At 57.5% G+C, this 27991-nt stretch overlaps 2 protein-coding genes across 2 annotated transcripts; one reads left to right on the top strand and one right to left on the bottom strand.

Moving 5' to 3' along the window:
* The first annotated feature begins 2758 nt into the window (after positions 1-2758).
* Positions 2759-17189, top strand: EPHA1 (EPH receptor A1). The gene is made up of 18 exons (XM_054564417.1): positions 2759-2875; positions 3903-3967; positions 7851-8132; positions 9040-9436; positions 9682-9837; positions 10115-10459; positions 10598-10725; positions 10949-11099; positions 11555-11651; positions 11863-11921; positions 12746-12871; positions 13707-13892; positions 14058-14119; positions 14226-14432; positions 14622-14771; positions 15008-15201; positions 16600-16755; positions 16838-17189. Exons 1-18 carry the CDS (start codon positions 2788-2790, stop codon positions 16914-16916), a joined length of 2928 nt encoding a protein of 975 aa, XP_054420392.1. The 5' UTR covers positions 2759-2787; the 3' UTR covers positions 16917-17189.
* A 91-nt stretch (positions 17190-17280) lies between these two features.
* ZYX (zyxin) lies at positions 17281-25850 on the bottom strand. Its single transcript, XM_054564045.1, has 9 exons — positions 25448-25850; positions 24785-24981; positions 24529-24621; positions 23904-24431; positions 19996-20116; positions 19690-19859; positions 19391-19569; positions 18378-18498; positions 17281-17851 (listed from the first exon to the last, which is right to left on the bottom strand). Exons 1-9 carry the CDS (start codon positions 25653-25655, stop codon positions 17753-17755), a joined length of 1716 nt encoding a protein of 571 aa, XP_054420020.1. The 5' UTR covers positions 25656-25850; the 3' UTR covers positions 17281-17752.
* Positions 25851-27991: the final 2141 nt, after the last annotated feature.

Raw genomic sequence — 27991 nt, 5'->3', positions numbered from 1 at the left:
CACATTCACCTTATTGGTAGCGTGAGGCCAAGATGAAGCTCCCTTCCTTTGATCAAGTTTTTCTATCGGAATTCCTTGAGGGAGGTAAGGGAAGAAGGCCAACGATACTTTCTGAGTCTTTTATTTCTTAATAACCAGCTTAAAGTCAATATCCCTAAAGGCCTATTTGGGGGTGGTGAAACGTTGGTTTCCCTTCAACCTGTCATTGTTCCAGCACATTAACCTCTGTCCAGAACTTACAGCTCCCAAAGCACTTTCTCCTCTTTGACTCATCACAGTGGATCCTACTTTACAGCTAAGGAAACAGAGGCCCAGCAGGATGGAAAGAGCTGGCCCAAGTCTTCTGACTGCTAATCCCTCCTCCTTTCCTGGAAATGGCCTCAGAGATCAGCCAGGTTGAAGGAAATTCAGGTCTAGAGCACATAAATACCTTAACAAAAGCTGAGCTGCTAGTTGAGGACCCAGGCCAAATGGAAGGCATGCCTCCTCCCACAGCAAAGGGAATGAGGAATTGTCAACTGGAGTCATGCTGAATGCAGCTAGAAGGTGGGCTTTCACTCCTCCCCCCCTACCCCCACCCCCGCCCACCCGCAACCCTCCCTGACCCAGGACCAAGAAGCAATCTTAAACAAAAGCAAGGATCCTGTGACTCCACCTCCGCCTGCCCCAGCAGCCCCCACCCCACCCCCTCGAGTCCCCAGAGTCTTGTAACTTTAACAAACTACAGCAACGCGCACATGCATTACCTCACCACAAGTCTGGCTGATTTCCTAGCAGCAATTGTCCAAAGCTTGCTCCATTTCCCCCCTCCTGTTGGCTGTGCACCCTTCGCCCATTCCTCCCCGCTGAAATCACCAAGCTCTGACCCCTGTGAGTCTGCAGGGCGCTCCACCTCCTCCCCGAAGGCCTCCACTAGAAAGAGGCCCCTGGTGCAGAGTGGTTGGATTCTGCGGCCCCTCTGCATGTATATTCTAAAACTATGAGTATGTGTGAGAGTAGAGGGGGAAAACTGATGGCATGCACATAGGGGAGAAAATTCTGGGAGAATCACAAGGTACAGTTGATGGGGGTAAACTTTGGGGACAGGAATTGGAGGGTGGGAAGAAGGGAATTCAACTTCCCCTTCTGTTTCTTTTATGTTCCGCATAAATTTTCCAACCAATTTACTGCACTATATTTACGTATTCATGGCAATAAGGATAGTGGGAGTTTGGACATTACAAGCCCTTTTCTTTATACACACACACACACACACACACTGAGAAGTCTTCATTTTTTTAATTATTTATTTATTTATTTTAGAGAGAGGGGCAAGTGGGAGAAAGAGAGGGGGAGGAACATCAATGTGTGAGAGAAATATCAATTGGTTGCCTCTTGCAAGTGTCCCATCTGGGGGCCAGACCTGCAACCCAGGCATGTGCCCTGACCAGGAATTGAACCAGCAACCTTTGGTTTTGCGCACGATGCTCAACCCACTGAGCCATGCCAGCCAGGGCGAGAAGTATTAATTTTTGAAAATGAAATAAGCACCTAGAATGCATCTCCTCCCTTCCTCCACAGTGACTGAAACATGCAACAACTTAAATAATAAAAAAAAAACTATGAATGATTCACCCTAAATGAGATGGAGCCAGGGAGGGGTGTAGAAAGCAGGGCCCCAGGAGCAGAGGCTGCTGCCCATTCTCAGTGAATGCGTCACTCCTCTTTGAGCCTCTGTCACCCCTGTTTTGCACCTCCACTGGGGTCCACCCCTGCCTGACATTTCAGTCACCTGTGTGTTTGCTTTATGTCCTGACCCTCAATGCTCCTCAGACTAATGGTTTGCTTAGGGCAAGGCAAGAACTACTTACTCTTTGATGTTTTCAGGCTTAATGCATGGAAAGTGAAAACGGAATAAGCAGCTATTAAATATAATAGAAGGCCCTTCCCGAGCGGTTGGGAGGTCTGTGGATTGACACCATTAAGTCAGGTAGGGTGAACACAGGCTAGACCCCTTGGGTCTCAGAACCCCTCCTCTTGTCGGCTCTGTAAAGGGCAAGGTAAGTTCAAATGCCCTGCCGTGTTCACAAAGACCTTCCCTGCTCTGGCCCACGCCTGCACCTACCTTTCTGCCTGGCTCCCAACATAAACCCTGTGCGCCAGCAGTCAAGCTGGTCCATTCACCACTCCCAGGACGCACCTAGAGGCTCCCTGCCTTCGGGCCCTTGCTCTTGCCGTTCCCAACCTCTGCCACTCAAAACCCAACTCACAACGCCTCCTTCCAGAAGACTCACCTAAAGTGCCCCGCCAGCCAAGTTTGCTTCCAACCTTCCAGGTGATTCTCTAAGGGCAGACCCCACCCTATACTGGGGTTATCTCAGCCTTCCCCTACTGGAGCATAAGCCTCTGATTTCCTCGTGTCTATTACAGTGCTGGGCCCTGAAGAGAGGGAGAACTACTTGGCGTAGTTTAAGTCCAAGGTAGAATTAGGCTAAAGGCTGGATCAACACTGGGTTGGTAGGGTTAGAACTAGGACTGGGTGAGTCGATTCCTAATCCCACCCACTAGGCGGCGTCGGCAGTCTCATTCTGGTCAAGACGCCTCCGGTTTTAGAAGTTTATTACCTGTCGAACAAGTTTCCTTCCTTCCCTACTGTCCCTTTAAGAAGGTGATCCAGGTGAGGCCGGGACTCCGCCCCTCCGGAGGCGGCCCCGCCCCCCACCCCCACAAGGCCCGCCTGACTCCCCCCTAGTCCTCGCGACCTGGCCCAGCAGTCCGGGCCACTGTCCCAGGTCCCGGCCCCGCGCCATGGAGCGGCGCTGGCTCCTGGGGCTCGGGCTGCTGCTGCTGCTGCTGCTCTGCTCCCCGCTGCCCCCCGGGGCGCGCACCAAGGAAGGTACAGACCCCCGCCCCGAACCACCCTCTCCCCTGGGCCGGCTGGCACCCTCCTCCAGGAGCCGGCATTCCTGAGGAGGCCTCCCCTCGCGCCCCTCTCCAACGCTCTTGTTTTATCGGCCGCCAGGGCATCGACTGGCCAGGCCAGTCTTTGGTCTTTGACCCCGAACAGCTGCTTTCACGGGCCAGTCACCGCCCCGCTGGGCAACAGTTTGCAACTGGAGGTGGGGTACAAGGAGCAGCCTCCAGACCCCCACCCCAGCAATGGCGGGCGGGGCGGGGGAAGGGTGGTCCTCGTGACTGGGCAGGCTCTGCCTCAGGTGCCCAATCCAGAGATCTGAACCCTCCGCCGTGGGAGGTGGAAGTCGCTTTATTGTCATCCTAAGCCGGGGACACAGAGTCCTGCCGCTAGGGAAGGGTTGGAACTCGGGGTGTAGGGGCTCCGGGATGTGGAGGTCAAGCTTTCCACAGGCAGGCTGGCCCACCTCTCCAGCTCTGTCACCCAGACTCACCTGACTCAGAGCTGTGCATGGTCCCCCCTCCACACCCCCGATCTCAGGCAGAGTGGGCCCTTTGCCAGTGGCAATGGGAGCCTGCCACTCCGAAACCACCTTTAAGGTCCCTGTCCACATTCTACCCATTCATGATGCCCACAGGCTGAGCAGCTGTCTGGCCCATGCGCCCCTCCATTCTGCAGCAGATGGGCCCCCCGCTGAGTGAGAGGGTGCCAGTGTTCTGTGCAGCAGCTCTTCCCAACGCTTCCTACGTTGACTTTGGTCAAAGATCCAGCCCTCCAACCCTTGCCCCACTTTGCCTCCTGTCACACTCCAGAGGACAGCAGGCTCTTCGTCCCTGGAGCTCTTCACTTCTTCCTGGGCCATTTTCCTCCCTGGAGCCTCAGGAAGTCCCAGCTCTTAGGAGCAGGATGTTGGAGCTTAGGGGCCAGGGGCCCAGAATGAGGAATGTGGGCTGCATGTGAGGGGCCTCCTCCCGCAGAGGTGACAGGCCCCTTTCCTCCCCACCTTCAGTCACTCTGATGGACACAAGCACCGCTCAGGGAGAGTTGGGCTGGCTGCTGGATCCCCAGGATGGGGTAAGTGTCAGGGGAGGGCAGGACTCAGGATGGCTCAAGTCTGAGGGCCCAGTGGGAATCGGGTGGAGAGGTGGGTGGAGGAACAGGAGAAAAGAGCAGGAAAAACTGGAAGTGCCTCCTCTGGAGGGGGAGGGGAGGTGACTCACAGACTCCTGAATGGGACATGGCGGGGGTCAGGCTTCACCCCATGGGGAATGCTTCAGTGCCTGGCTCCACCTCTCCTGCCCCAGGGAGATGGGGCTGAATCCTCCTGAGGACCACCTGGGGAAGAGAAGGGACCGGCCTGGGGATGGTTGAGGGCTGAGACCTGAACAGAGACGTGCCCTCACTCTGGACACTGAGGTCCTCTCATCCCAATGGAGCTGCCCAGATAAGCTCCAGGGTATCAATCCCAAAGAAGCATAGTCAGAGGTGTGTATGTGTATGTGGACATTTTTTTTTTTTCTGGACAGGAGAGCCACAGTTTTGGTCACATTCTTCATAGGCACGGTGACTCTCCCCAAAGTTAGAAGCAGTCTCTGTAGAGGTCCCTGAGCCCGTGGCACCCCTTCCATCCTCCCCAGGGCAGGCACACCATGCATTCCAGCTGCTCCAAGTCCCTTGGATACTCCTCAAACCCAGGGAGCAGAGGTCAGATCTTGTGAGTCCCAGAGAACACCTTCTGGCCACTGTGCAAAGCTGTCCAGGAACCAAGCGAGGCTGGCCCAGTGGCCGCCGCCCAGGACTCTGGCCTTAGGCCACTCTTCCCTCTGGTCCTAAACCCCTTTCTCTGGGTGTCCCCTTTTCCCTTTCCTATCAGCCTCTGTTTCTGGGGTTGGGGTGACTTGCTTCCTTTCCCTCTGTGCCCTAGGGTCCTGGATCAATCTCAGCTCTCCCACAGAGTAGCCTGTAATTAGAATTAATAGACTAAACCATAATGTATCCTACAGGAGGGGCTGCTTGGAAAATCCCAGATTAGGCCAGCCCTAATAGGTGCCTCATCCCATAAACCAGCTAATCATTCCACAGAGAGGGCTCCAGGCCCACCTGCGGGCTCCTACAGGCCTTCACTGTGCCCCTGCCACCTACACCCAAACAACTCTTCCCTAATTGGGCCCAAGAGGAGGCCAGGCGCCTTTCGCAGCTCAGGCTGAACAGCGCTAGGAGGACAGGAAGACAGCAGCAGTCACACACTCCCACTGTCTTCCTTGTCCTCGCTCCTCATCTTTTCAAAACACACACTCAGGTCCAGACTCCCCAGAATGTACCCACGTAGCAGCCAGCAGCGCCTGAGTGATAAGTGAAAGGATCCTTGTGGCTGATCCCGGGCAGCTGGTCCTCCCCATCGCTCACCGCTGGAACCCGGAGAGGCGAGTTACAGCTGGGAACATCTGCTTCTCCTGGCTCCAGCTGCAGGCAGGCTAATGAGCTGCACATTAACCACCCACCGCCCTCCCACCTGCCCTCCCACCTGCCCTCCACCGCCTGCCCTCCACCGCCTGCCCTCCACTTGGCTTCCTCTCGCAGCTGCCTCTTGTGCACAGGCTCTGGGTGCCTTCTCTCGTCCCAGCTTCAGTGCCTCTAAATCCTCCACCCAAACTGTGAACTCCCCAACATAATGCAAAAGTCTGCCCCTGCCCCACACCACCGCACATTTATAGTTTCTTGCCTTTTCCCCACTGAGCAGAGACTAGCCATGAATTAGTGGAGTGAAAGGCTTGGGAAAGTGAACTTTCTCAGGTAAAGGCCTCCTAGTCTCTTCTCTATAAACTAAGGGGGTTGCAACCCAAATATCAAAGGAATATTTTATAGAATTTTGGAGTTTCCTTCTTAAGTTCATCTGGCAGGGAAAATACTTTTGAATAGCTAATTTTTTTTTAAAGGATTAATGAAAGGGGAGACTTGCCTACATACAAGAATACTCAGGTCAATGGAACAGAATAGAAAAGATCAAAAACAAGTCCAAGTATATGAGATTTTAGTATGGGATAACATTGGAATTGCAAATCAACAACTTGCAATTGCAATAAGTTCATCAATGAATTGATAATTGGATGCCTAAAACTTTTTTTTTAAAGGCAAAATTGCATCTTTACACCATCCCCCCCCCCCAAAAAAAGGAGGATCTAGGAAGATGAAAATTTAAGCTAAAAACCAAACCTATAAAAATATTAGAAGAAAATGTAGATCTTTAAAAGTTTGGGATGGGAGAGCTTCCCAAATAAAACACACAACCCCAAAATCATAAAGGGAAAGACTCTAGATATTAGTATATAAAAATTTTAAATATATGTCAACATCAAAGACATTATTAGCAAAGTAAAGTGGCATGACAGGGAGAAAATATTTGAAACGTGCATTTCAAGCAAATGGTTAATGTCTATAATATTTTTAAAAACTTATCCAAATGAATGAACAATCAAAAGATAACAATAGATCATCCCAGTAAATTCCATTAAAAATAAGTAAATAAAAAATCAAGAAAAAAGAAAACAGTAGAATATAAGACAACAGATGATTGCATAAAAATATAAATGGCCAGTGAAGAAGAGAAGCATACAACCTCATCTCAAAGAAATGTATATGAAAGTGGCAAGAAGCTGCACTTTGTCTATAAGACTGGCCAAAAATAAAATTATTAATATCCAGTATTGATGAACTTTACAGAAAATGAGCTCTCAGGCATTGTTGGTGGAAGTATAAATCGATAAAGTCTTTGGAGGACAATTTAGCAAAATCTTATAAAGTGTATAATATGTTTATCCACTGATACAGCAGTTCAAAAGAAGTCTTATAGAAATCTGTGTATGTTTACCTTTTAAAAAACTGGATGCTCAACAATAGGTGAATGATTAGATAAATTTTGGTACATATCTACAGTGGAGAACTATTTTATGAATTGCTAAAAAGAATGAGGTAGATCTATATACCTGCATGTGGATACTTTCAAAGACTTTTGGTTAAAAACAGTATTTACAGAATAACACCTGTATGTTTTTTGTTTTTTTTTAAATTTATATTCAACACACACAGCAAAACATTGAAACAGTGGTCTAGAGGCACTGAAAACGACCTATAAAGTTCTGCTCCACATCGTTGGGTGGCTTCCTCTGTGCGGTGGATGGATGGGAGAACTTTCACTTTTTAATATATGTAAATTTTGGCTCTTTGATTTTATAATAAGCACATAGAGACATACTGATTAACAGTATAAACTCAGGAGCCTGGAGGGCCTGGGTCCCCGTCCCAGCGCTGCCTCTTAATAGCTGAGTGCCTTGGGCAAGTTATTTAACCTTGCTGTGACTCAGTTTCCTCGTGGGAAGAGCTAGCCATTACTAAGTTTAAAACTTCTTTTAAAGTAAACAAAATGAAGGAGGGGTGGACTCGATGGTCTCTAAAAGTCCCCGATTCTGATGGGCCGTTACTGGGATGCAGGTGGGACAGGGTGTGAATCGCTTATATAGAAGCATTTTCTGCTACTGCTCACTCTCCAAAAGCTTAGGGACCTCCGTGTTAAATATGGTCTCCTCTTCTCTGAACAAGCAGGTAGAAAGTTTTGTGAATGAGCTTTTGCTACAAAAGTCTGCGCTTGGGGTCCTTGACAGCTCTACTGATGACATAGGTCAAAGTAGGGGCTCAGGCACTCGCACTTGGCGTGGGCTGTGTGAAGGGACCAGGGCTGGCTAGGGAGGTAGAGGGGGCATTGTCTTGCCCATTCTATATCCGTATAGATCTCCCACCTTAACACTTAACCGACTATCGTGGGGCACAGGGGTGGGTAGACGGCAGGACAGAGCTTGACCCTGGTGCGTCTGATGCTGGTTTCCTTGCCATCAGCTCTAGAAAAGGAGGGTTTGGGGAGCAGGTGAAGACAGGGAATCTGACTTTGACTTTCCTCTGGCAGTGGAGTGGTTCGCAGCAGATGCTGAATGAGACACCCATATACATGTACCAGGACTGCCCAGTGCAAGGAGGCGGAGACACTGACCACTGGCTTCGTTCCAACTGGATCTACCGGGGAGAGGAGGCCTCGAGTGTCCATGTGGAGCTTAAGTTTACCGTGCGAGACTGTAAGAGTTTCCCCGGGGAAGCCGGGACTCTAGGCTGCAAGGAGACCTTCAACCTCCTGTACATGGAGAGTGATCAGGACGTGGGCATCCAGCTCCGACGGCCCATGTTCCAGAAGGTACTTTCACCCCTCGGTGCCATTTTGATCCCTACCTCACTCCTTTCCATATCCCCACTCAGCTAAGAAAAAGAGAAGGCGACAGAAACAAGAAGGTCTTGGTGTCAGATAATGAAAAAGCAGTGGGATTAGAGTTCAGTGGGATTTGAGTACCTCTTCTGCTGCATCCTGACTTTGGGCGCGTCACTTTACCTCTCTGAGCTTTGGTTTCCTTGTCTTCGCATAGTGATAGTAGTGCCAGCCTCGTCTTTTGCCGGCGTCCACTGAGATCACAGCATGCCACGGTGGAGGCGGGGAAGAGGTCTTTCAGCTTGTCCCGCTGGTATCCACCACGTTCATCCCCATGAGTATTGCTAGAGTCGTGTAGGAAGAGAGTTCTCTGCGGGCTGTCTCTCATATCATTCCTTTCTTTCCTACTCAAAAACAAACAAACAAACAAATAAAACCCACTGGAGTGCCAAAGAGTTAGAAGCATATGATGATAGGATGTTCTCACTTTTTTTTTTTCCCAAAGAGACGACGTTGTAAAATTTGTTATTAGTAATAAATGGATTATGACACACTTTATAACTGATTGCCCCATTGGCAGTGAGGCGGGGCCGCAGCTTCAAATAGTAGGAATCATATGAGCTGTAGCCCTACTGCCTGGGTTCCAAACCTAGCTGTGTGACCTCAGGCAAGGTCCCTAACCTCTCCTAGCCTTCATCTCCTTGTCTGTTAGATGGGGACAGCTATTCCTTCCACCTCTGAAGATTACTGCATGGACTCAGTAGCATAATGCACATAAAATGCTTAGCCCAGTCGCTCCCATGTAAAAGCCCTTGGTTTACGGTTGTGTAATTGTAGAGTATTAAGCAAGCAATCGTTTCTGTTGTGTGGTTGCTCCCCTCTTCCCCCGCCTTCCCAGGTCACCACGGTGGCTGCAGACCAGAGCTTCACCATCCGAGACCTTGCATCTGGTGAGATGAAAATGAACATCGAGCGCTGTTCCTTGGGCCACCTGACCCGCCGTGGCCTCTACCTCGCTTTCCACAACCCGGGGGCCTGTGTGGCCCTGGTGTCCGTACGAGTGTTCTACCAGCACTGCCCTGAGGCTGTGCACGGCTTGGCCCAGTTCCCTGACACTCTCCCCAGACCCAGCGGCTTGGTGGAAGTGGTGGGGACCTGCTTGCCCCACGCCCAGGCCAGCCCTGGCCCCTCAGGAGCCCCCCGCATGCACTGCAGCTCCGATGGCGAGTGGCTGGTGCCCGTGGGGTGGTGCCACTGTGAGCCTGGCTATGAGGAAGGCGGAGAGGTTTGCGTTGGTAAGGACACTCAAGGAGGTGGTGACAACCTGCAGGGGCCACTCTGGGGACGGGGACAGTGTCCAGGGTGCCAGGGGAGGGAGGGAAACCAAGGCTCTGTGTCAGAGATTATTTAATTGAGTGTCCAAGGGCCCAGGGAGACACATGCAGGGTGTTTCCAGTACAGGGATTGGGGGAGGGGAGTGTGATTTTTACCCCTAAAAACACCGGACAACCACGGCTCTCTCTGTGCATCCTCTCTCCAGCCTGCCCAAGCGGCTCCTACCGGGCGGACATGGACCCACCCCATTGTCTCAAGTGCCCCCAACACAGCACGGCTGAGTCTGAGGGGGCCACACTCTGCGCCTGTGAGAGCAGCCACTACCGAGCCCCCGGGGAGGGCCCCCAGGCAGCGTGCACACGTGAGTTCAGGGCGGGGCCTTTTCTGAGCCCATGTCAGCAGCGGAGTTGCCCAGAGCTTATCTGATATTGGGCACTGACTCTCTGGGGTGTCAGACACTTGAAGTTACCTCCCGGCCCCTGCTCACCACTCTCCCCCTCAAGATGCAGAGCTGAGATGACGCTGCCCTTTCCTCCGTCGGAATCTGGTTCCCTGGCGGCCTTCGGAGGACTTCAAGGATTAGGGTGGTGGGGAGCCAGCAGGGTAGGCTCCCACTCATGGCCCCTCTTCTCCCGCAGGTCCCCCCTCAGTCCCTCGAAACCTGAGCTTCTCCATTTTGGGGACTCAGCTGGTCCTGCGTTGGGCACCCCCAGCAGATACGGGGGGACGCCAGGATGTGAGATACAGCGTGGGGTGTTCTCGGTGTCAGGGAGCACTGCAAGGCGAGGGCCCCTGCCAGCCCTGTGGGAAGAATGTACACTTCTCCCCGGGGGCCAGCGGGCTCATCGAGCCTGCCGTGCACGTGGTTGGCCTTGAACCCTACACCAACTACACCTTTAATGTTGAAGCCCAAAATGGAGTGTCAGGGCTGGCCAGCTCCAAGCCCGCCAGCGCCTCACTCAGCGTCAGCCTGGGGCACACAGGTGAGGGGCCTGGGGGTGGGGCAGGGGCTGCCCCTGGAGGAAACCACAGGAACAAACTGATGGGCCGGGAGCAATCGAGAAGCTACTCAGTTAATCCCTCTTTTCTTCCAAATCCATTGGAACCCTCTGGACTCACAGAGTCTCCAGCAGGCCTGTCCCTGAGGCTGGTGAGGAAGGAGCCGCGGCAGCTGGAGCTGACCTGGGACGGGTCCCAGCCCCGCAGCCCCGGCGGGAACCTGACCTATGAGCTGCACGTGCTGAACCAGGTGAGGATGCAGCTGAGAGATTCCTCAGTTCTGTTCTTGGCCCACCCCACCATTCTAGCCTGGGGTGTGGGGTGGCTCTCTTGGGACGTAAACCTACACAGAGCCCTGCCGTGACTGCTCCGCAACCCACCCTCCTGCCTCCATGTGCTCCCAAGACCGCCCATCATCACCTCTGCGGGGTCTGGCTCTGCCCGGCCCAGTCAACATGAGGCCCCACCCACAGGATGAAGAACGGCAACAGGTGGTGCCAGAACCCAGGGTCTTGCTGACGGAACTGCAACCAGATACCACGTACACCGTCAGGGTCCGAGTGCTGACCCCGCAGGGCCCTGGCCCTTTCTCCCTTGACCATGAGTTTCGGACTAGCCCACCAGGTGGGTGGCTTATCCTTTGCTCTGCCCTAAACATGAAGGTAGCTGTCGTTCCGCTGAGGCTTCTCAGACCCCATACCAGTTAGCGGCCCTTCCTCTCTGTCTACACACACACACACACACACACACACACACACACACGCCGCTTCCAGGGGGACAGCCCCACCCAGACTCACACCAAGAAGCCCCTCCCCACAGTGATCGCAGGCACACTCTTCAACACTAGGCGCAACCAGCCAGCACCCTATCAAATCTCACCCTCAGTGGGTGCCCGGCCGCAGACAGCCTGGCTGGCAGTCCCTATGGGCAGCCCTTTCCACGGGCTCCCTCTCCCTGACGCACCTGTCTCCCCGGTCACGGGACACGCCTGAGGGCCCGGCCCCTGGGCTTGCCCAGCTGGCCTCCGCCCATCCCCGTGACTCTGTGCACCCCAGCCTTCCTCACCTTGTGTGCCACAGCTCCCAGGGGCCTGACCGGAGGCGAGATCGTGGCCCTCATCTTTGGGATACTGCTGGGCCTGGGGCTGCTGCTCGGGATCCTCGTCTTCCGCTCCAGGTGCTGCTCCTGCCCCTTCCCAGATGCCATCCTGGGCCCCTCTGTCTGGCCAGAAGCCCCTGGAAGCCATACCAACGACCCTCCCCTCCTCTAGTCCTGAAGCTCTGCTGTGCCCGCACCTTTACCCTGCGCCCCGGAAGGAGCTCAGCCAGAGCCCCCAGGGCCCCTGAGACCCTAAAGAAGCTCTCCTCTCCCTCTGCCCCGCCCACAGGAGAGGCCAGCGACGAAGGCAACAGAGGAAGCGCGATCGCGTCACCAGTGTGGATCGAGGTGAGCAGGGAGCGTGTGCACACGTGTGTGTATGTGTTGGGAGGTGCCTCTGGGGATGAGGAAATGTAGATTTCCTGGGCCAACTCTGGGGGCACAAGTGGGCTCTATTGTCTTCAGGGTTTTCGTGTTGTGCTACCTAATTAACTCTGGTTAATTAACTGCGTACGGATGGTGCCCCAGAGGCTCTGGGCAATTACTGTTGGCTGCTGGTGCCGCTGGACCGACACGCGGGCACGGGGCCGCCTCCCCCATCCCAGCTGGCTGGGTCCTTGGGCTGAATCTGGGCTGGAGGGGGATTGCTTGCTTGGCAGGCTCCCCGAAGTCCTCTGAGGCATGTAGCCTTCCTGCTGGTCACCTCATTAGGTGCCCCCAGAAAGGGCAGTCAGCAGTCCATCCAAATAATGGGGCAGGAGTGAGCTTCGTCTGGGAGTGGGAACGAGGTGTGAGTGATGTGAGGAGCATGGTGAGCGGGGGTGAGCGGGAAGGGCAAGGCACTTGGAGCCTGGGTCAGCGAGAGCCGTGGGAAGCTTGGGTAACGCGAGGCCATGAACGCTCTTGGGTCAGGTTTCTGGCCCACCGCCCTGGACCTCGCTGGGGGGTGAGGTCAGGAGGTTCGTGCACAGACAGGAGGAAGAGAATTTGGCGGTGGAGGCTTCATGGCTGAGGAGAGAGGCTTTCTCCCACTTCAGCCAAAACAGGACTCCTCAGGGAACCAAAGAATGAGAGGGAAGAGGTCTGCAGCCCGCCCCTCCCCCTCTGACCTGTGACTCTCGAGCCCTGACACCGGCGGTCCCATGGCCCAGCCTTCCCTGTTCCCCCCGCAGAGGACAAGCTGTGGCTGAAGCCTTATGTGGACCTCCAGGCCTATGAGGACCCTGCCCAGGGAGCCCTGAACTTCACCCAGGAGCTCGATCCCGCCTGGCTGATTGTGGACACCGTCATAGGGGAAGGTGAGCCCTGCCAGTCCCTCTGGGTGGCAGCACAGAGCCGCTTCCTTCCGGCCCTTCCCTGTGGAGCCCAGCTGGCCTCTCCTGTGGCCCAAGAGCTCCCAGATGAGTTCCCTCTCTGCTCTCGCCCCGTGTCCTTGGCCCTGCTGTCGCCCCCTTATCGCGTGCCTTGGAACAGCCCCCTCCTCATGCATAGTCTGCTTCTGTGGTTACAGAGTTTCTGACAAAGAACATTAGACACATCTTCCTTATCAGTGGCAGGAGGGCCAGGCGGGGGGTTGGGGGGTCACGGTGCCCAGGCTCAGGCTCTCCTCAAATGGTTCCCAAACGAGGAGGGGGTGCAGAGCCTCTCTCACCCCGCATGCCACCCCACCAGGGCCCAGTGTCCTTGGGATGCCCTGATCCCTTGGGTCACCAGGGAAAATGGATCTGAGCAGAGAACAAAGCTTGGCAGTGTCCTTGCTGATTGTGCGGCCAGGTCGGCCAAGCGGTGACCAGAGGAACTTGCTGAAGAGAGCGGCAGTGGGCAGCCTCCCTGGTCACTTGTGCTGCCGGCCCTGAACGGGCATGTCCTTCATGAGCAAACCCAGTACCAGAGCACCAGACCCAGTGTGCCCGGAGCGCCTACTGTTAGCCAAGAAGAGTGCTGAGCAGGTTGCAGAAGTGCACTCCTGTCCCCTTCCCCCGAAGTCCCACCCAGTCCTTCTTGTCCCAGAAAGGGCCTGCAAGGCTTCTGATCCAGAGAAGAACAGAGAACTGAGGGACGGGAGGATGTCATCTGTCCCCCGTGGGAAGCTTCACAGTGCCTCTGGCCATGACCCTGTTCCTTTCTACCCAGGAGAGTTTGGGGAGGTGTATCGAGGGACCCTGAGGATCCCCAGCCAGGAGTGCAAGACCGTGGCCATTAAGACCTTGAAGGACACGTCTCCAGATGGCCACTGGTGGAACTTCCTTCGAGAGGCAACAATCATGGGCCAGTTTAGCCACCCGCACATCCTGCACCTAGAAGGCGTTGTCACCAAGAGTATGAGGATTGGTTTCCCAGCATCAGGGTTGGGGGGGAGGAAGGAGGGTGGGAGACCCCCGGAAGGGGAGGGGAGATGTTTTGCCACGGGCAGGAAGTCTGGTTCTGGTGGTTTTGGGTGGAGATGGGGCGGAGGCTGCCATGGAGGTGTGCCTTGTGTCTCAGGGAAGCCCATCATGATCATCACGGAGTTTATGGAGAACGGAGCGCTGGATGCCTTCCTGCGGGTGAGGCGAGCAGAGGACCAGCCGGGAAGGGGGGTGTACCACGGAGCCCTGAGCAGAGGCGGCCCTGCCCGTGCCCTAACCCTCCCCTCACTGCACCGCGCTGCAGGAGCGGGAAGACCACCTGGTCCCTGGGCAGCTGGTGGCCATGCTGCTGGGCATTGCATCTGGCATGACCTACCTCAGTGACCACAATTATGTCCACCGGGACCTGGCCGCCAGAAACATCTTAGTGAGTGAGAACCTGTGCTGCAAGGTGTCTGACTTTGGCCTCACCCGTCTCCTGGACAACTTTGATGGTACCTACGAAACCCAGGTGATAGCCTTGCACTCACCGCATACACATTCACACGCATACTTTCGTGCCATGCACACAGGTGCACATGTACGACAAACACATACCCATGCTCCTGTGGACACACTGACTTCATGGAGGAAGGGGACTTTTTCATCCCTCCTCTAGGCCTTAAATGCATCAGCCTTCTGTGCTACATGTTTATATTAGGGAGGAAAGATCCCCATCCGCTGGACTGCACCTGAAGCCATTGCACAACGGATCTTCACTACGACCAGTGACGTATGGAGCTTTGGCATTGTGATGTGGGAGGTGCTGAGCTTTGGGGACAAGCCCTATGGGGAAATGAGCAATCAGGAGGTGAGCCCGGCTACTCTCCACACCAGTCTTCTCCTCACATCTTTCCATGGCTCTTCCTGCACGTGTCCTTTTGCCTTCTGCCTGACCCATAGTTTTTCTGCACTTCTGTCCTCTCTGTTCTCTTTACTATTGGTCAGGGGTGGGAATGGGGGGCAGGGTTAGAGGCTCTTGGGCAAGGATCCCGCACAAACTGCCAGGTTGGCTTCCTGCCTCAACCCCCGCCTCCCCTGCTGCAGGTAATGAAGAGCATCGAGGACGGGTACCGGCTGCCTCCTCCCGTGGACTGCCCCGCCGCCCTCTATGAACTCATGAAGAACTGCTGGGCCTACGACTGCTCCCGCCGGCCTTCCTTCCACCAGCTGAAGACACGGCTGGAGCAGCTGCTGGACACCCCCCACTCCCTGCGGACCATGGCCAACTTCGATCCCAAGTAACCAAGCTGGGGAGGGCGACAGGATTTGGAGGGCAGATCTAGGGGAACGGAAATGGGCTTTCGGCCACAGCCACCAAGCGCTGGGCCTGCACAGCTCCGGACACAGGGCATGACCACAGCCTGCGCCCTAGGGGAGCGGCCCCCCTCGGTGGAGGAGTGGCGGTCCCACCCTTGATAGCGGTAGTTTAATGGAACATAGGAAGCAAACAGTGAGATGGGAAGCAGATACAAAGAGAGCTTACAAACTGATACCTGCTCTGGCGAGCTTGGTTGCTTAGACTGGGGTGGGGACGACAGAGACTGGCAAGTGATAGGCAGTGGAATGACTGTCATAACTGTGAGGGGCAGCCATGTGGGGCCTGGGGAGGCTCCCAGATCACGTGCCCAGCATGGGTTCGGGGAGCTGGGGGCAGGCTGATTGCAAACAGTGCAGGGTGATGGCAGCTGGCAGTGCCCAGTCCCGGGGACAGTGGCCAGAGATGAAGCTGGAGAGTTACCAGCTCTGCAGAGAAGTTTGGACTTTATCCTGAGCACTGAGAACTATTGCCCCATTTTAAAAAACTGCCCATGGGAAGGACATGGTCAGAACTGCATTTTACGAAAAACATTGGCAGGATGTGGAGAAGGAACCGGTGGGGGGAGGCGGAGGAGACGGGCAGGGCTGGACGTCAAAGGCTTTATCGGGTAAACCAGCCCTGGCATGCCGGCCCCTGTATCAAACCACCATATATAACCTTGTTTCTGGGAGAAAATGTGCTCCAACTTTTGAAACTATCTTTTGGAGCACAACTCCCTCGCACACTGGAGACTGCATGTGCTAATCTTTCTGGAATGTTGGATATTTTTCCCCCAGTAGATTTACTTTGCTAATGGTTTTTGGCTCTGGCTGGCGCTAGCACAGGAACACTCATTGTATTGTGGGTGTCCGAGTGCAAGAATAACAGCCAAGGTTGGAGGTGGCAATCAGGGGCTGCGCCCAGAACTCGGGGGCCACCCTGAAAAGAGGCAGGACCACACCCGGGTCCCAGGCCCCTGCTTCGTCTCAGCTGGGATAGTTGATACATTCATGTCTTATCCAGCCCCTCACCTATTGCCCAGACTGGCCGCACTAGATGGGCTGGTAGTAGCCTTGTGTTGGGAACTCGCAGGGCCGCCACCTCCCCCGCCCCGGGCTGTCCATCTGCTGCCCACTGCTCAGAGCACACCAGGAAGCCGGCCAGGAAATGGGTTCACAGACAATGGCCTGGCTAATCCACAAAGCCTTGATAATCTCTGCGCCCAGACACCAACTAGAACGCTGGCCGCAGCAGCTCACAGGCTGAGCCCGGGGACTTTCAGGAAAGCCGAGGACAGCCCCTGCCTCCCCGCCCGACTGAGGCAGCCCATGTCCCGTAGGGTCACCCTGCGCCTGCCCAGCTTGAGTGGCTCAGACGGGATCCCCTACCGAAGTGTCCCCGAGTGGCTGGAATCCATCCGCATGAAACGCTACATCCTGCACTTCCGCTCAGCCGGGCTGGACACCATGGAGTGTGTGCTGGACCTGACGGCCGAGTGAGGACCCTGGGGGGCCCGGCAGGGGAGGGAGGCTGGGGTTTGAGCCTGCACACTCAGCAGCCTTCTTCCTTGACCACAGGGACCTGGTGCAGATGGGGATCACGCTGCCCGGACACCAGAAGCGCATTCTTTGCAGTATTCAGGGATTCAAGGACTGAGCCCTCCCCTTCCCAACCTCTGTTCTCAGGCAGCCAGGACGGGGCCAGGGTCACTCATGTCCCTTCCCTCGGCTGACCAGGCCTTGGTGCTGCTCCCGCCCGCCCTTCCCTGAGGAACTTGTCTCTGGAGCCTGGGAGCCTCTCTGTTTTCAAAAGGGAGATTGGGGTAGAAGTAAAACAGTAGAGCTGGGAGGGAGCTGAGGGAGGTGGGGGTTAATATATATGTATATATATACATATATATACACATACACATATATATATTTTTATAAATAAACAGGAGCTGAGTTTTCACCTTGACCCCTGGTCTTTTTATCCCGCCATCTCCTCCATCTAGTAGCACAAAAGAGTCAACTGCTAAGAATTCTGGAAAAGAAGGATTTTTATTTGTAGCTGTAGCCACAGCCTGGCAGCATGGGGGCAGGTGGGAATGTCCAGGCCAGTGAGCCCAGCCCCGCCCAGCCTCCCCGGGGCCCCGGGGCGGGGTCCGGGCCCCCAGCAAGCAGAGCAGAGGCTGCTCAGGCGCCAGTGGAGGGCATCCCAGCTGAGGGCATCGGTGCAGCAGTGAAAGCAGTGCCCCACCTGGCGACCCCCAGGCGGGGGCCTGGACGGTGGTGGGAGCCCCTGCGGGAGCGGGGAGGACTGGAAACCCAGGACTGGGACTCGGCAGCCTGGGCCGTGTTTGGGCCCCTGGGTCAGGGCCGTTGGGATACTGGGTGGGGTTTGGAATGGAGGGAGGGGGCAGGGCCAGTGGCGGGGCAGGGCGGTCTCAGTGGGGGTGGTCCGCTGATGGGGAACCGACTCCCCGCGGAGAAGGGGCCAGTCCTCACTCAGGTCTAGGCTCTGGCCGTGTGGCACTTCCGGCAGAGCACGTGGCCGTCCAGGGGGAAGCAGCCGTTGTCGTCCGCCTCAATGGACAGTGCCTTCCCACAGTCCTGGGAAGGGGAGAGCGCACTGGTGGGAAAGGCCCCTGTGCTCCCCACGCACCCCCTCGTTCGCAGTGGGAAGACCAGGCGCTTCATGGAGTGCTCATTGTCTGTGCCCCCGCCCAGCTACACCCACCCCAACTCACCCCCACTTTCACTTTTGTCCCCTAGCCTCCAGTCCCAGGATGGGCAGTTGGCAGAGCGGCGCCCACCCCAATAAAGGACGTGGGGCCTCTCCCACCTGTCTTGGCTCCATTCTGACTTCCTTCCTCTGAACCTCACTGAGACCCCAACCCCGCTGCAACAAAGCATGGCACCCACCACTGTGCAGCTGCCTATCTTGGTTGATCTGCAGCTCGGTGGCCCCACAGAAACCCCACACTCCCTCCCCGCAGTCACCAAAGCATCTGGGCTGGGCGGGCCTGGGCACTGCCACTGGCCACCCTCAACACTGCTGGCCGGCCCTGTCAGCCACCGGGCGGGGCCCGCAGTGTCCCCACACTGCCCAACCCTCCGGGGTCACGGGGACACTGACCTCACACTTGTAGCACTTCATGTGGAAGTTCTTGTCCAGAGCGACCACTCGCACAGTCTCCTCGCGGCCAGGCTCAGGCATGATGGGTTCCGCACAGACAGAGCACCTGGGCGCGTACTGCCTGGAGGGCGGCAGGAAGGCACGAGTTGGGGTGCGGGAGAGGCGCGCGGGCTTCCCCCCACCCCTAGCTCAGGGAGGGGAGACAGCGGTGGCACAGCCACAGGCTGACTGCTTTGCCCACCTTGCCCCACATCCCGGGGTCGGGGAAGCCCTACAGGAGGGCCTAAGACCAGCCGCCGTAACTGCTTTCATCAAGGGGAACTTCCCGCCTCGCCTCTCCCCTCACCTCCCCAACGCCCCCTCAGCCCCCAACAACTACCTCCAGGTCCTCACCCCCATCACATCCACCCTGCAGAAAGCACACCCAGAGGTGCCCATTCCTGGGCCCCTGAGCCCAGCCCACCCCCACCACACAGGTGCCTCTGACCGACGGCTGGCAGTACAGAGGGAGGTGACGTCCTGGCCACCCACAGTGGAACCCTGAAAACGCGCACCTCAAGCACAGAAGCAGGAGCCAGGTTCTGCAGGGTCCCTGGACTGCCCTTTAGCTACCTTACGGGACTGCACTGCTGGCCTGAGAAAGCGGCCACCTTGTAAACACTTTCTAAGGGGAAACCACAGTTCCAAACAACAGGTCTCCAAAAGAACTTGCAGAGCCTAGCCTGCGTGTGAAACGCAGTCACCCCAGCACATGCTGCTGAACCCATGACCGCAACAGAGAGGGGCCTCCCCAGGGCCAGGGGACTGGCCAGGAGCAGGACTTGCTGCCCAGGCCTAAGGCATCTGGACAACTAAGTCCAGATGAACTGGTCTCTGCCATCTACAAACAGGGTGTGGGCCGGAAGGCAAGACCAGAGGTATGGAGCTGTCTTGGGGTCAGAGGGGCGGCCTGGCTCCCAGGAAAACCACGGCTGGCCCCAGAGAAGAGCCCAGAAGGGGCGGTGGGTCCTCACTTGTGGTAGTCGGGGACGCAGTGGGGCCGGTTGGCCTGGTCCACGATGAAGGAGGTGCCTTCCAGGGGGCAGGCGCAGACCACACAGGTGAAGCACTGCGGGTGGTAGGCTTTGCCTGTGGCCCTCAGCATGCGGTCAGTGATGGGCTGGCCACAGGTGTTGCACTTCTCCAGGGTGTCCTGAGGAGGCAGCAGTAGGAGGTGGGCAGGGGGTGGCCAACTGCCAAGCCACATGGGCCCCACGTCCATCCCACCCCCGGCTGAACCGGGGGGTGGCCCTCAGCCCCAACCCTGACTCACAGTGTAGCAGCGCTCACAGTACGGCGCGCCCTCCAGGCTGTAGAACTGCTGTCCTTGTAGTTGCTGCTCACACTGGTGGCAGGTAAAGCAGGCGATGTGGAAGAGCTGTCCCAGAGCACGAACTGCGGGCTGCGCACGTGCCAGGGGCTGGTGACACCGGCCACAGGACTCTGGAAAGGCCGGAAAAGAATGAATAGGAGGAAGCTTGCAAAGGATCGGCTGGCTCCCACAGGGAGTGGAGCCACAGCTATGGCCAGAAGTCACAGAGCGGGAGACAGACATCCCGTGGAGGGGGCAGGGACTCACCATTGACAGCCACGTTCTGCCTCTGAGGATGCTCCATGTCCTGCATGAGCTTCTGGGTCAGCTGCTCCAGCTCCTCCACCTCCTTCAGAGTCAGAGGTCCTGGGGCCCCTGGGGAGCGCACCTGAAACCCCAACACTCTCTTTGTACCCTCTCAAGGGTCCCCCCCGCTCTGAGAACATTCCCCAACCAGCTTATCCACTTTCTTCCAAAAAGGGCTAGCTCCTCTCCCACTTCCCAGATGCTCAGGGTTAACCTGAAAGCTCCTCATTCCCTGCCCCAGACCCCAGCACCACAAGAGTTAAGGGGAAGGGGATGACCCTTCCACCCGCTTTGCCCAACCCTCCCTCGGCAGCCACAGACAGGCCAGAAGGACTGAGCGGACGGAGGCCACGCACACAGCAGCTCAGGTCACGGAAGCACTGAACACACCAGGCCACGCATCAACTACACAGAGCATGCTCGGGCATGGCCCCCCCAGGGAAGAGGTCGGCGAGGGCCTGTGCGCCCAGGTGCGCGCACACCTACCCGTCCCGCCTGCTGCTGGGCAGCCCTGACAGCGTGAGGATGCAATACAGGCGGGAATCACAGGTTAAACCCCCAGGGCTGTCTGCAGCAGCCCAACCCCCAGCCCCCCAATGGAGGTCAGGGGTCTCCCCTGAGACAGGGTTCCCGGTCTACTTGACCTCACATCCTCCCCTGGAGGCCTCGGAGAAGGGCCTATCCTAGGCCAGCCCCACCTATTTAGGGGATCCCGAGAGAGCTGGGGTCAGGGAGCAGGTAAAATCAGGGGGTCCTGCAGGGACCCTGGAAACTCCAGGAGGAGGTGCCACAGGGGCTGTCTGACCTGCGCCAGCATGGCCATGAGACACTCCCGTGGGAACGCTGGTTGTTTTCCATTACCGGGGAAGCCTGCCCAGGGCTGTGGCCACTGAACGCCCTGCCTGCCCTTGCCTTCATCCCCACAACGCATGGAACCGCAGCCTCCCAGCTCCCTCCTCCCACAGCCACCTTCCTCCTGGCCTGGGCCGCACCACCTCACCCTCTCTGGATCCAGACAGGGCTGCACCTGCCCAGAAAAGCAGACCCAGAGGAGTCCCAGCTCTCAGCTCCCTCAACAGCCAGCCTTCCCTCTCTGCCTGCCAGCACGTGTCCGGGCTTCAACACCCACAGCACTCAATCCTCTAACTCCTCAGCCCCAATGGCTCCGAACGTCTTCCATCTCAGGCACCTTCCGCCATGGGACGCCCTGGACCCGAGAGTCATAAGTCTCTCTACCTCCAAGACCTTGGGCTTGACCTCCAACTGGACCTCCTCCCCCTTTCCCATGCGTCCCCACTGAAGGAACCTACTCAGAAGGGCTTTGTTTTCCTGCCTCCCGGCCCTCCCTGTGGGCCTCCCCCCAAGCCCGGCCCCCTGACCACCTGTCTGTACAAGGCTCTTACCACCCTTGGCCACCATGGCTCATCTGCCCAACCTCAGCCCCAGCCATACCACCCACTTCCTGTTTCTGCCTCTGGGCTCAGAAAGTCAATACAGAGATCCATAAAGGCTGCAGAGTGAGTTCGCAGGGCACCGAAGGGCCTTGGGCGCCCTCCAGCCCCAGCCAGGCCGTCTGGCTTGCGGCTCCTGCGGGTTCGCAGCGACCTTCCCTGCAGCAGCTGCTGAGAACCTCTTCCATCTCCTCGAGCCCCTCGCTCCCTCACTCTCACCGATGACCTCACCTCCTACATGACTGAGGGGATGGAAGCCAGCCAGCTCAAGCTCCCTCAGTGTCTCTCCTCTCCACAGAAAACACTGCAGTGACACTGTCCTTGCTCTCTGGGAACGCCACGGGATGGGGCCATATCACCGCCGTTCCTCCGGACTCCATCCCAGCAGCAGCCGCTGCTCTCAGGCCACTCGAGCCCCTCCTCCATCAGCTTCCTCCTCCTGCTTCACACACACACTGGAGCCTCCTGCCCCTAACTTGAAAAAAACCCTGCACACCCAGGCCTTGCCCTAACCGGCATCTCTGCCAGCCTCCGAGAGCAGGCTCCTCTGGAACCTTCATTTCTAACCGCCCATGCAGCCCTCAACTGCCTTCACTGTCCCCACAGATGGACCGCCCTGCCGCCATCGGTGACTTCCAAATCGTCACATCTGTGGCCTTACTGTGCCACATGCTCCTCAAACCCCCACTGAAGAGTTCCTCGCCGTCACATTCTGTCCCTGAGATGCCACCCTGACTGATGCTCCTCCTCCTTCTGCCATTGCTCCCCTCCCACGTGGCAGACGGGAGCACCCCTCGAGGTTCCGAGGTTCCTACGAGGTGCTCAGCTCCATCTGTGTGAGCGCCTCAGGCTGCTTTGGTACCACTGCCCCCGAGAACAGAAAACCTCGAAAACCCAGGCCTCCATTTCTAACTGAATGACAGTTCCAGCTCAAGGAGCGTCCTCCTGGAACCTGTTGCTCAACACGCTGACAGCTGGACCACCTCCCGCCCCCGCACGCTTCCGGTCCAAAGTATTTCCCCTTATGCACTTCTCTATTTTGTCAAAATACCAGCATTCATTCCACAACACACCCAGGCATTTTTTCACCCTCCCCCTCCTCTCCCAACTGCTTATCAGTTACAAGGTCCTGGAGGCATTTCCTTTGCAACAGCTCTTATCTAGGCCCAGGAGTGAATCCTAACAAGTCCCTGACCTCCTGCCTCTAGTCCACACCTCTGCTGGAAACACTCCCCAAAGCTTCCAAAGGCAGGGCCATCACCAGGCCTCTGACCCAGCCACACACCTGCCGGAACACCAGGCAGGACCTGCCAGGACTGACAGGCTCCCTGGAGCTCCCACCTACCTCTCTCCAGCTCTGTAACTTCCCAGAGGAGCCTTCTACTTTCCAGTCTCCAAACACTCTGGTGCAGCTGTGCCCTTGAGTTTTGCTCACGCTATTCCCAGCCCAGTGCCCTTCGCTTTCCCCTCTGGATTCTGAAGTCTGACCATCCTTCGAAGCGCACCAGCGCCATGACACCTTTCCTAATGTGCCAGCCACATGCTGACTCCCTGCTCGGAGCTCCAATAACACAGGATTCTGCCCAGCTCATGGGTACTTGGCATCTCTTCCTGCCCCGTCCTTGACTACAGACGCCGACATTCCTGCTGCTGGTTGGACTAGGCGACCAGCAAGCTCCCTTCAACTCGTAAGTTCTCATCTCCTGAACTAGAAGGCAGGAATGAGGACTTTTCAATTTGGGGTGCTCATGTGCAAGATAAAGATACCAGCCCTTTCTATGCGTTAGCTCACTTAAGCTTCATACCCATTGCATGGGATGGATAGTGTTATTCCCAAGATGGGAAAGTGATGTTCCAAGTTCACCTCACTTGCCTAGGACCTTGTGAGGTGGGGAGCTGGGAATTCTATCCCAGGTCCAGCTGACTCCCTCCGGCTTAGCCTCTTTGAGAGATCTCTTCCGCCCTGAGCACAGAGCACAGTGCCTGGCACTCAGCAGACCCTGGCTCAGCCAGTGCGGCAGCTCTTATCACTAGATGGGCCCTCCAGCAGACAGACAGAGCGCTCAGAGAAACAGAGAGATTAACTCAAGAATCCAAGAGGGTAGATGAACCCTCACTGAACTGGTGGTGATGAGCTCATCCTCCCCTTTAACAATCTGGGACAGGTGAAAGGGATGGTCCACCAAACCCGCTGCCAAATTCACAGCCTGCACTGCTCCCCACTCCCAGCCAGGCCCCACTCGCCGCCCTGGCCCCGAAGAGCTGTCTCTTACCATGTCCCACCAGACCAACCCTAAAGGCTGGAAACGCCCATCCCACCAACCCCACTCACTCATCTTTGCCCTCATCCTCTGGCTCCTGACATACCCCCTGCTCCCTGCCCCCAGGTCTCAGCATGGCCCTCCCATCCTCCCTCACCTGGTTTTGGTTTTGAGCCGGCGGGGGCACCGGGTGCTGCTTCTCCTGCACTCGGGGCTTCTCTCTCTGCTGAGCATAGGTGAAGCTGGGGGGCTGAGGGGAGCCTGTGCCAGCGGAAGAGGGGGCTGGAGGGGGCCCCAGCTTCTGGTTTGGCTGGGACCCAGGTCCACCTGGGGCTCCAGGGCTGAACTTGGAAGCCACAGGGGTGAACTTGGGAGTGACTGGAGAAAACTTAGGGGCTGGAGATGGGGCTGGGGGACCTCGAGGCTGACTGTTAGCCAAAGGCACAGGCTGAGGCTGGGGCTGGGGCTGGGGCTGGACATGGAGCTGGACCTGAGGCTTGGCCTGGGGCTGGGGTGGGTGATGCATGTGGCTTGGAGGCTGAGGCTGAGGCTGAGCCTGGGGCACAGGCTGGGAGCTAGGAGTCTTCCAAGGAGGCAGGGGTGCCGAGCCCCCGGCTGCGGGCTTAGGGCTGGTTTTGGGAATGAGTGGGGTGCTGACAGGTGGGGGCACATATCCAGATGAGACCTGCAGGGGAGAAGGAGAGGTAGAGAAGTATGGTTGGGGGAGGGTGCTGCCCTCCCCAGTTCTGTCCCCACGCCTGTCCTCCTCCCCTGTCACTTACGCGGGCTTTGAAGGGATCATTCCTGGTCATGTCATCCAGCAGTGAGGACAAGGAGTCTATCTCCAGGTCAATGCTGCTCACCTTCTCCCTGGGCTAGAGGGTCAAGGGTCAGAGCATCCATCCCAGTCCTCCATTCCCACCACCGTCCACTGCCCCCAAATCAGAGCAGAGTGCAGAGGGGAGGTCAGAGAGAAGGACCCTCCTTTCCCTCCCCTGGGGGTGTTTCTGCGTAGCTGCCCCTCCCAGGCCTCCATACCTGCGGTTGGTGCGGGATGTGAGCCTCGGGCCCTCCCTCCTCCAAGGGAGGCGGTGGGGAAGGGAAGATCTCCTCCTCCAGAGGCGCAGGGGGAAACGGTTCCTCGATCGGCGGAGGCGGGGGTGGGAAGGCACCTCCCAGGGTGCCCTCCGCGTCCTCAACATCCCCAGGAAGGGGAGGGGGCGGTAAGGGGAGGTCTGGGGTAGGAGTGAGAAAGGGAGAAGTCAGCAGGGGCCCCTCTACCCCCTTCCCTAAGTTCCCCTCCTTCTACAGCTGCAACCCCTCTCCCAAACACTCTCTCAAGGGTCCCGGGGCGTGTGGGAAGGAAACGGGGGCGCAGAACACCCTGCGAGCACTGGGTCAGGAGCGGCCGGGGGCTTGGCGCAGAAGTGGTGCAGCTCCCGTTACGCTTCGGAAAACGGACCCGGAGGGAAGATTCGTGCCCCACATTCCCACCTCCCACCCCCAGGCGGGGGACTTGGACCAGTCCCAGGAGCCCTGGCTCCCAGCCATGAGCTCCAGGATGAGGTAAGAACATCTGCTCGGGACAGGGTGGCTGCGCCCAGCCCCCTCCGCTGCAACCTTTCCAGACACCCCCAACCCCGAAGCCACTGCCCCCAGCCCGGCGCCCGCGCTAGTCCAGCCCCCGGCCCCGCCGCATACCTTCCGGGGGCGGCGGGGGAATCTCGCCCACCCGGCCCATCTGTGCGCGCTGGGCCCCGCCGGCTGGGAGAGGCTCGCTGTCCCCGGGCCGAAAGGGATTCACTTTGGGCTTCGGGGCCACCACGGGGCCAAACTTCTTCTGCGGGGCGTAAAACGCCGGAGCCGAGACCGAGACGGAGATCGCGGGAGACGGGCGGGGGGCCGCCATGGCCAGGCCGAGCTGCTGCGGGTGGGTGCCCGGGTTACGCGGCGCCGAGCCGGGCGGAGGACCCCCTGGCGGGCCCAGCTTCCCTCGGCGTCCCGGCGTCCTCTCCCCGTGGGCGGCTCCTCGCGCCTCACCGCGGGCCGGAGCGTGCGCGCCGCCTCTCGGGTGGCCGCCTGGGCGCCGGGTCCGCGGACTCCGCGTCCGGGTCCAGCGCCGCCTTTAGCACGGCGGGGGAGGGACGCGGGGCCGTGGGAGGAGGGAGGGGGCGGGGAGAGCGCGGCGCCGAGACCATACAAGGAGCGGCCCGGAGAGGGGGCGGGGAGAGGCAGGGAGGGCGGACCGGGCGGGAAACTCCCCCAGGAAGGGGCCCTGGTCCTGCCCGTGGGCCGCAAGCTCAGCCAAGGTCCCCCCCGCCCCGCCCCCGCCGCCCCGCCCGCCGCGGACCACCCCTCCCTGGGCCCAGGCCTCTGATGTCATTTCCTGATTTGCCCCCCTCCACGCCAGGCTCGCGGTGCCCGAGGTCTGATTCACCGTCCCCACTCCGGGATACGCCGGCGGAGGTCAGGCGGGTGCCCCGGGGGTGCAGCCCTCGGCGACTCCGCCCCGGCCCAGTCCCCTCCCCTCCGGGCCTGCCGTTACCTGTGCCTGCCACCTCCCCACCCAGCTGCTAGCCCCGCGCCCCAAGTCCCCTCCGGGGCGGCCGGGATAGGCGCCCCTGCGGGGAAGTGGTCTCCAGGGTGGACCAGGACGGTGAGTGGGCGTCCTCCCTGCCCACGCCCCCCAGGCCCTTCTGGGACTTGGAAGGGGGTGTGTGAGCACGAACCTCAAGGATCCTTAAGGGATTCTAACTTGAAATGCTGGGCAGCCCCTTCAGGCTTCTAGGAATTCGCATCATCCCACCCCCGCCTGCAGAGCTGTGAATATTTGCGTAAGGGACAGGCAAGGACTGCAGAGCCGGGGCGTGAAAGTGCGGGGGCGGAGGGCGGGGCGCGGAGGCGAGGGCGGCCGGTGAACCCGGGCTCCGGGAGGAAGGGCGTGGACAAGGTGGCCCGTCCTTCGACGGTTCTTAAGCGCCCACAGTGACCCCTCAAGGAGCCTTTGGGGGGCAGGGCAGCCCTCGGGGGATTCGGACACTGGGCGTTCTGTGGAGCCCCCCACTGGCCTGACTGGATTGCTCGGCCTTGAAATCTGCCCCAGGCTACGCAGAAGGAACAGACCTGGGGTAATTGAAGACGGAAACTTAACCAAATTGCCGCTTGGATTCTTGCACACTCACAGCTTACAAACTATGGAGTCATATGGCCTTTGGGCCTGTAAATGCAACAGATCACCCTCGAGCGCTGCCCTTTCTCTGCCATCTAAGAGAGGCAGAGAAAGTAGAGTTAGCCCCTTGTCCAAACTCTACTGTTTCAGGTCCTGGCCCTTCGAATTGGCTACAGCCTACCGTCAAGGAGCACCGGGGCTATGCCCTAGGCATCACCAAGACCCACCGCGAACATTCACCAGGAGAAAACAGGCTGCGAGCTTAAGAGAGGGGTCCGGCATCACACCCAGGTAGCCCCAAGGTCTAGGTTAGAACTGAGTGTCTCCAGAACTCTAATGTCAGAGCTCACTCTCCTAACCCCGGGGTCAGGTGAAGCGAGGCTGGAGACAGGAATGCAGAATGGGGTCAGGGCGCAGAGACCGGCTTGAGTGTCCAAGTCTCCTCGTTCTCTCCACTTCATTTTCTCGGTGTGTGAAAGAGTGGTGATATTTAATCCACTTACCTTATTGCATTATATGGAGAAATAAATGAAATTCAATATCTGAAGTGTTATATAATACTTGGTGTTATTATCCAAGTCCCAGTTCTGCCCAGAATGGAAATTCTGACAGGTTAACCTAAGGCCGTTATTCCAAATGTCCTCTCTGAGTTGCCAAACTGACCTCTCATGGGCCTTCGGGTATGCAATGCTCCTTCCTTGAACCTTATCAAATACTTAATTATGCCTCATGCTAGACCTTCACCTTCTCAGACCCACTGATCGTTCTTCTCTCTGGTGTCTTATTGCCTTTGTCACAGGTGTCTCACGCCACCATAAGCATGTGTGGCCATGTATGATATAAAACACGCTGTGCAGACAGACCTCTGACAGGTATAAGCTGGTCCTGGGCATGTCCCTGTGAAGATCGGCTAGAAATTTGATTCTTTGCGTGTTGGAAGTTGTGTCTTGGGTTTTGCAGACCGCAAGTCTCTGCCAATCCTTCAAAATTACACCCACTCGGGAGGAAAAAGTTAGGAGGATGGTTTCCAGATCGTGTCACAGAGGAAAAGCCGCCTGCAGTCCAAACATCGCCTT

This window comes from Pteronotus mesoamericanus, unplaced genomic scaffold, assembly GCF_021234165.1.
Source record: "Pteronotus mesoamericanus isolate MK-2021 breed Mesoamerican mustached bat unplaced genomic scaffold, CSHL_Meso_final scaffold_85, whole genome shotgun sequence".
Taxonomy (NCBI): Eukaryota; Metazoa; Chordata; class Mammalia; order Chiroptera; family Mormoopidae; genus Pteronotus; species Pteronotus mesoamericanus.
This window is presented reverse-complemented; position numbering and strand designations above follow the sequence as displayed.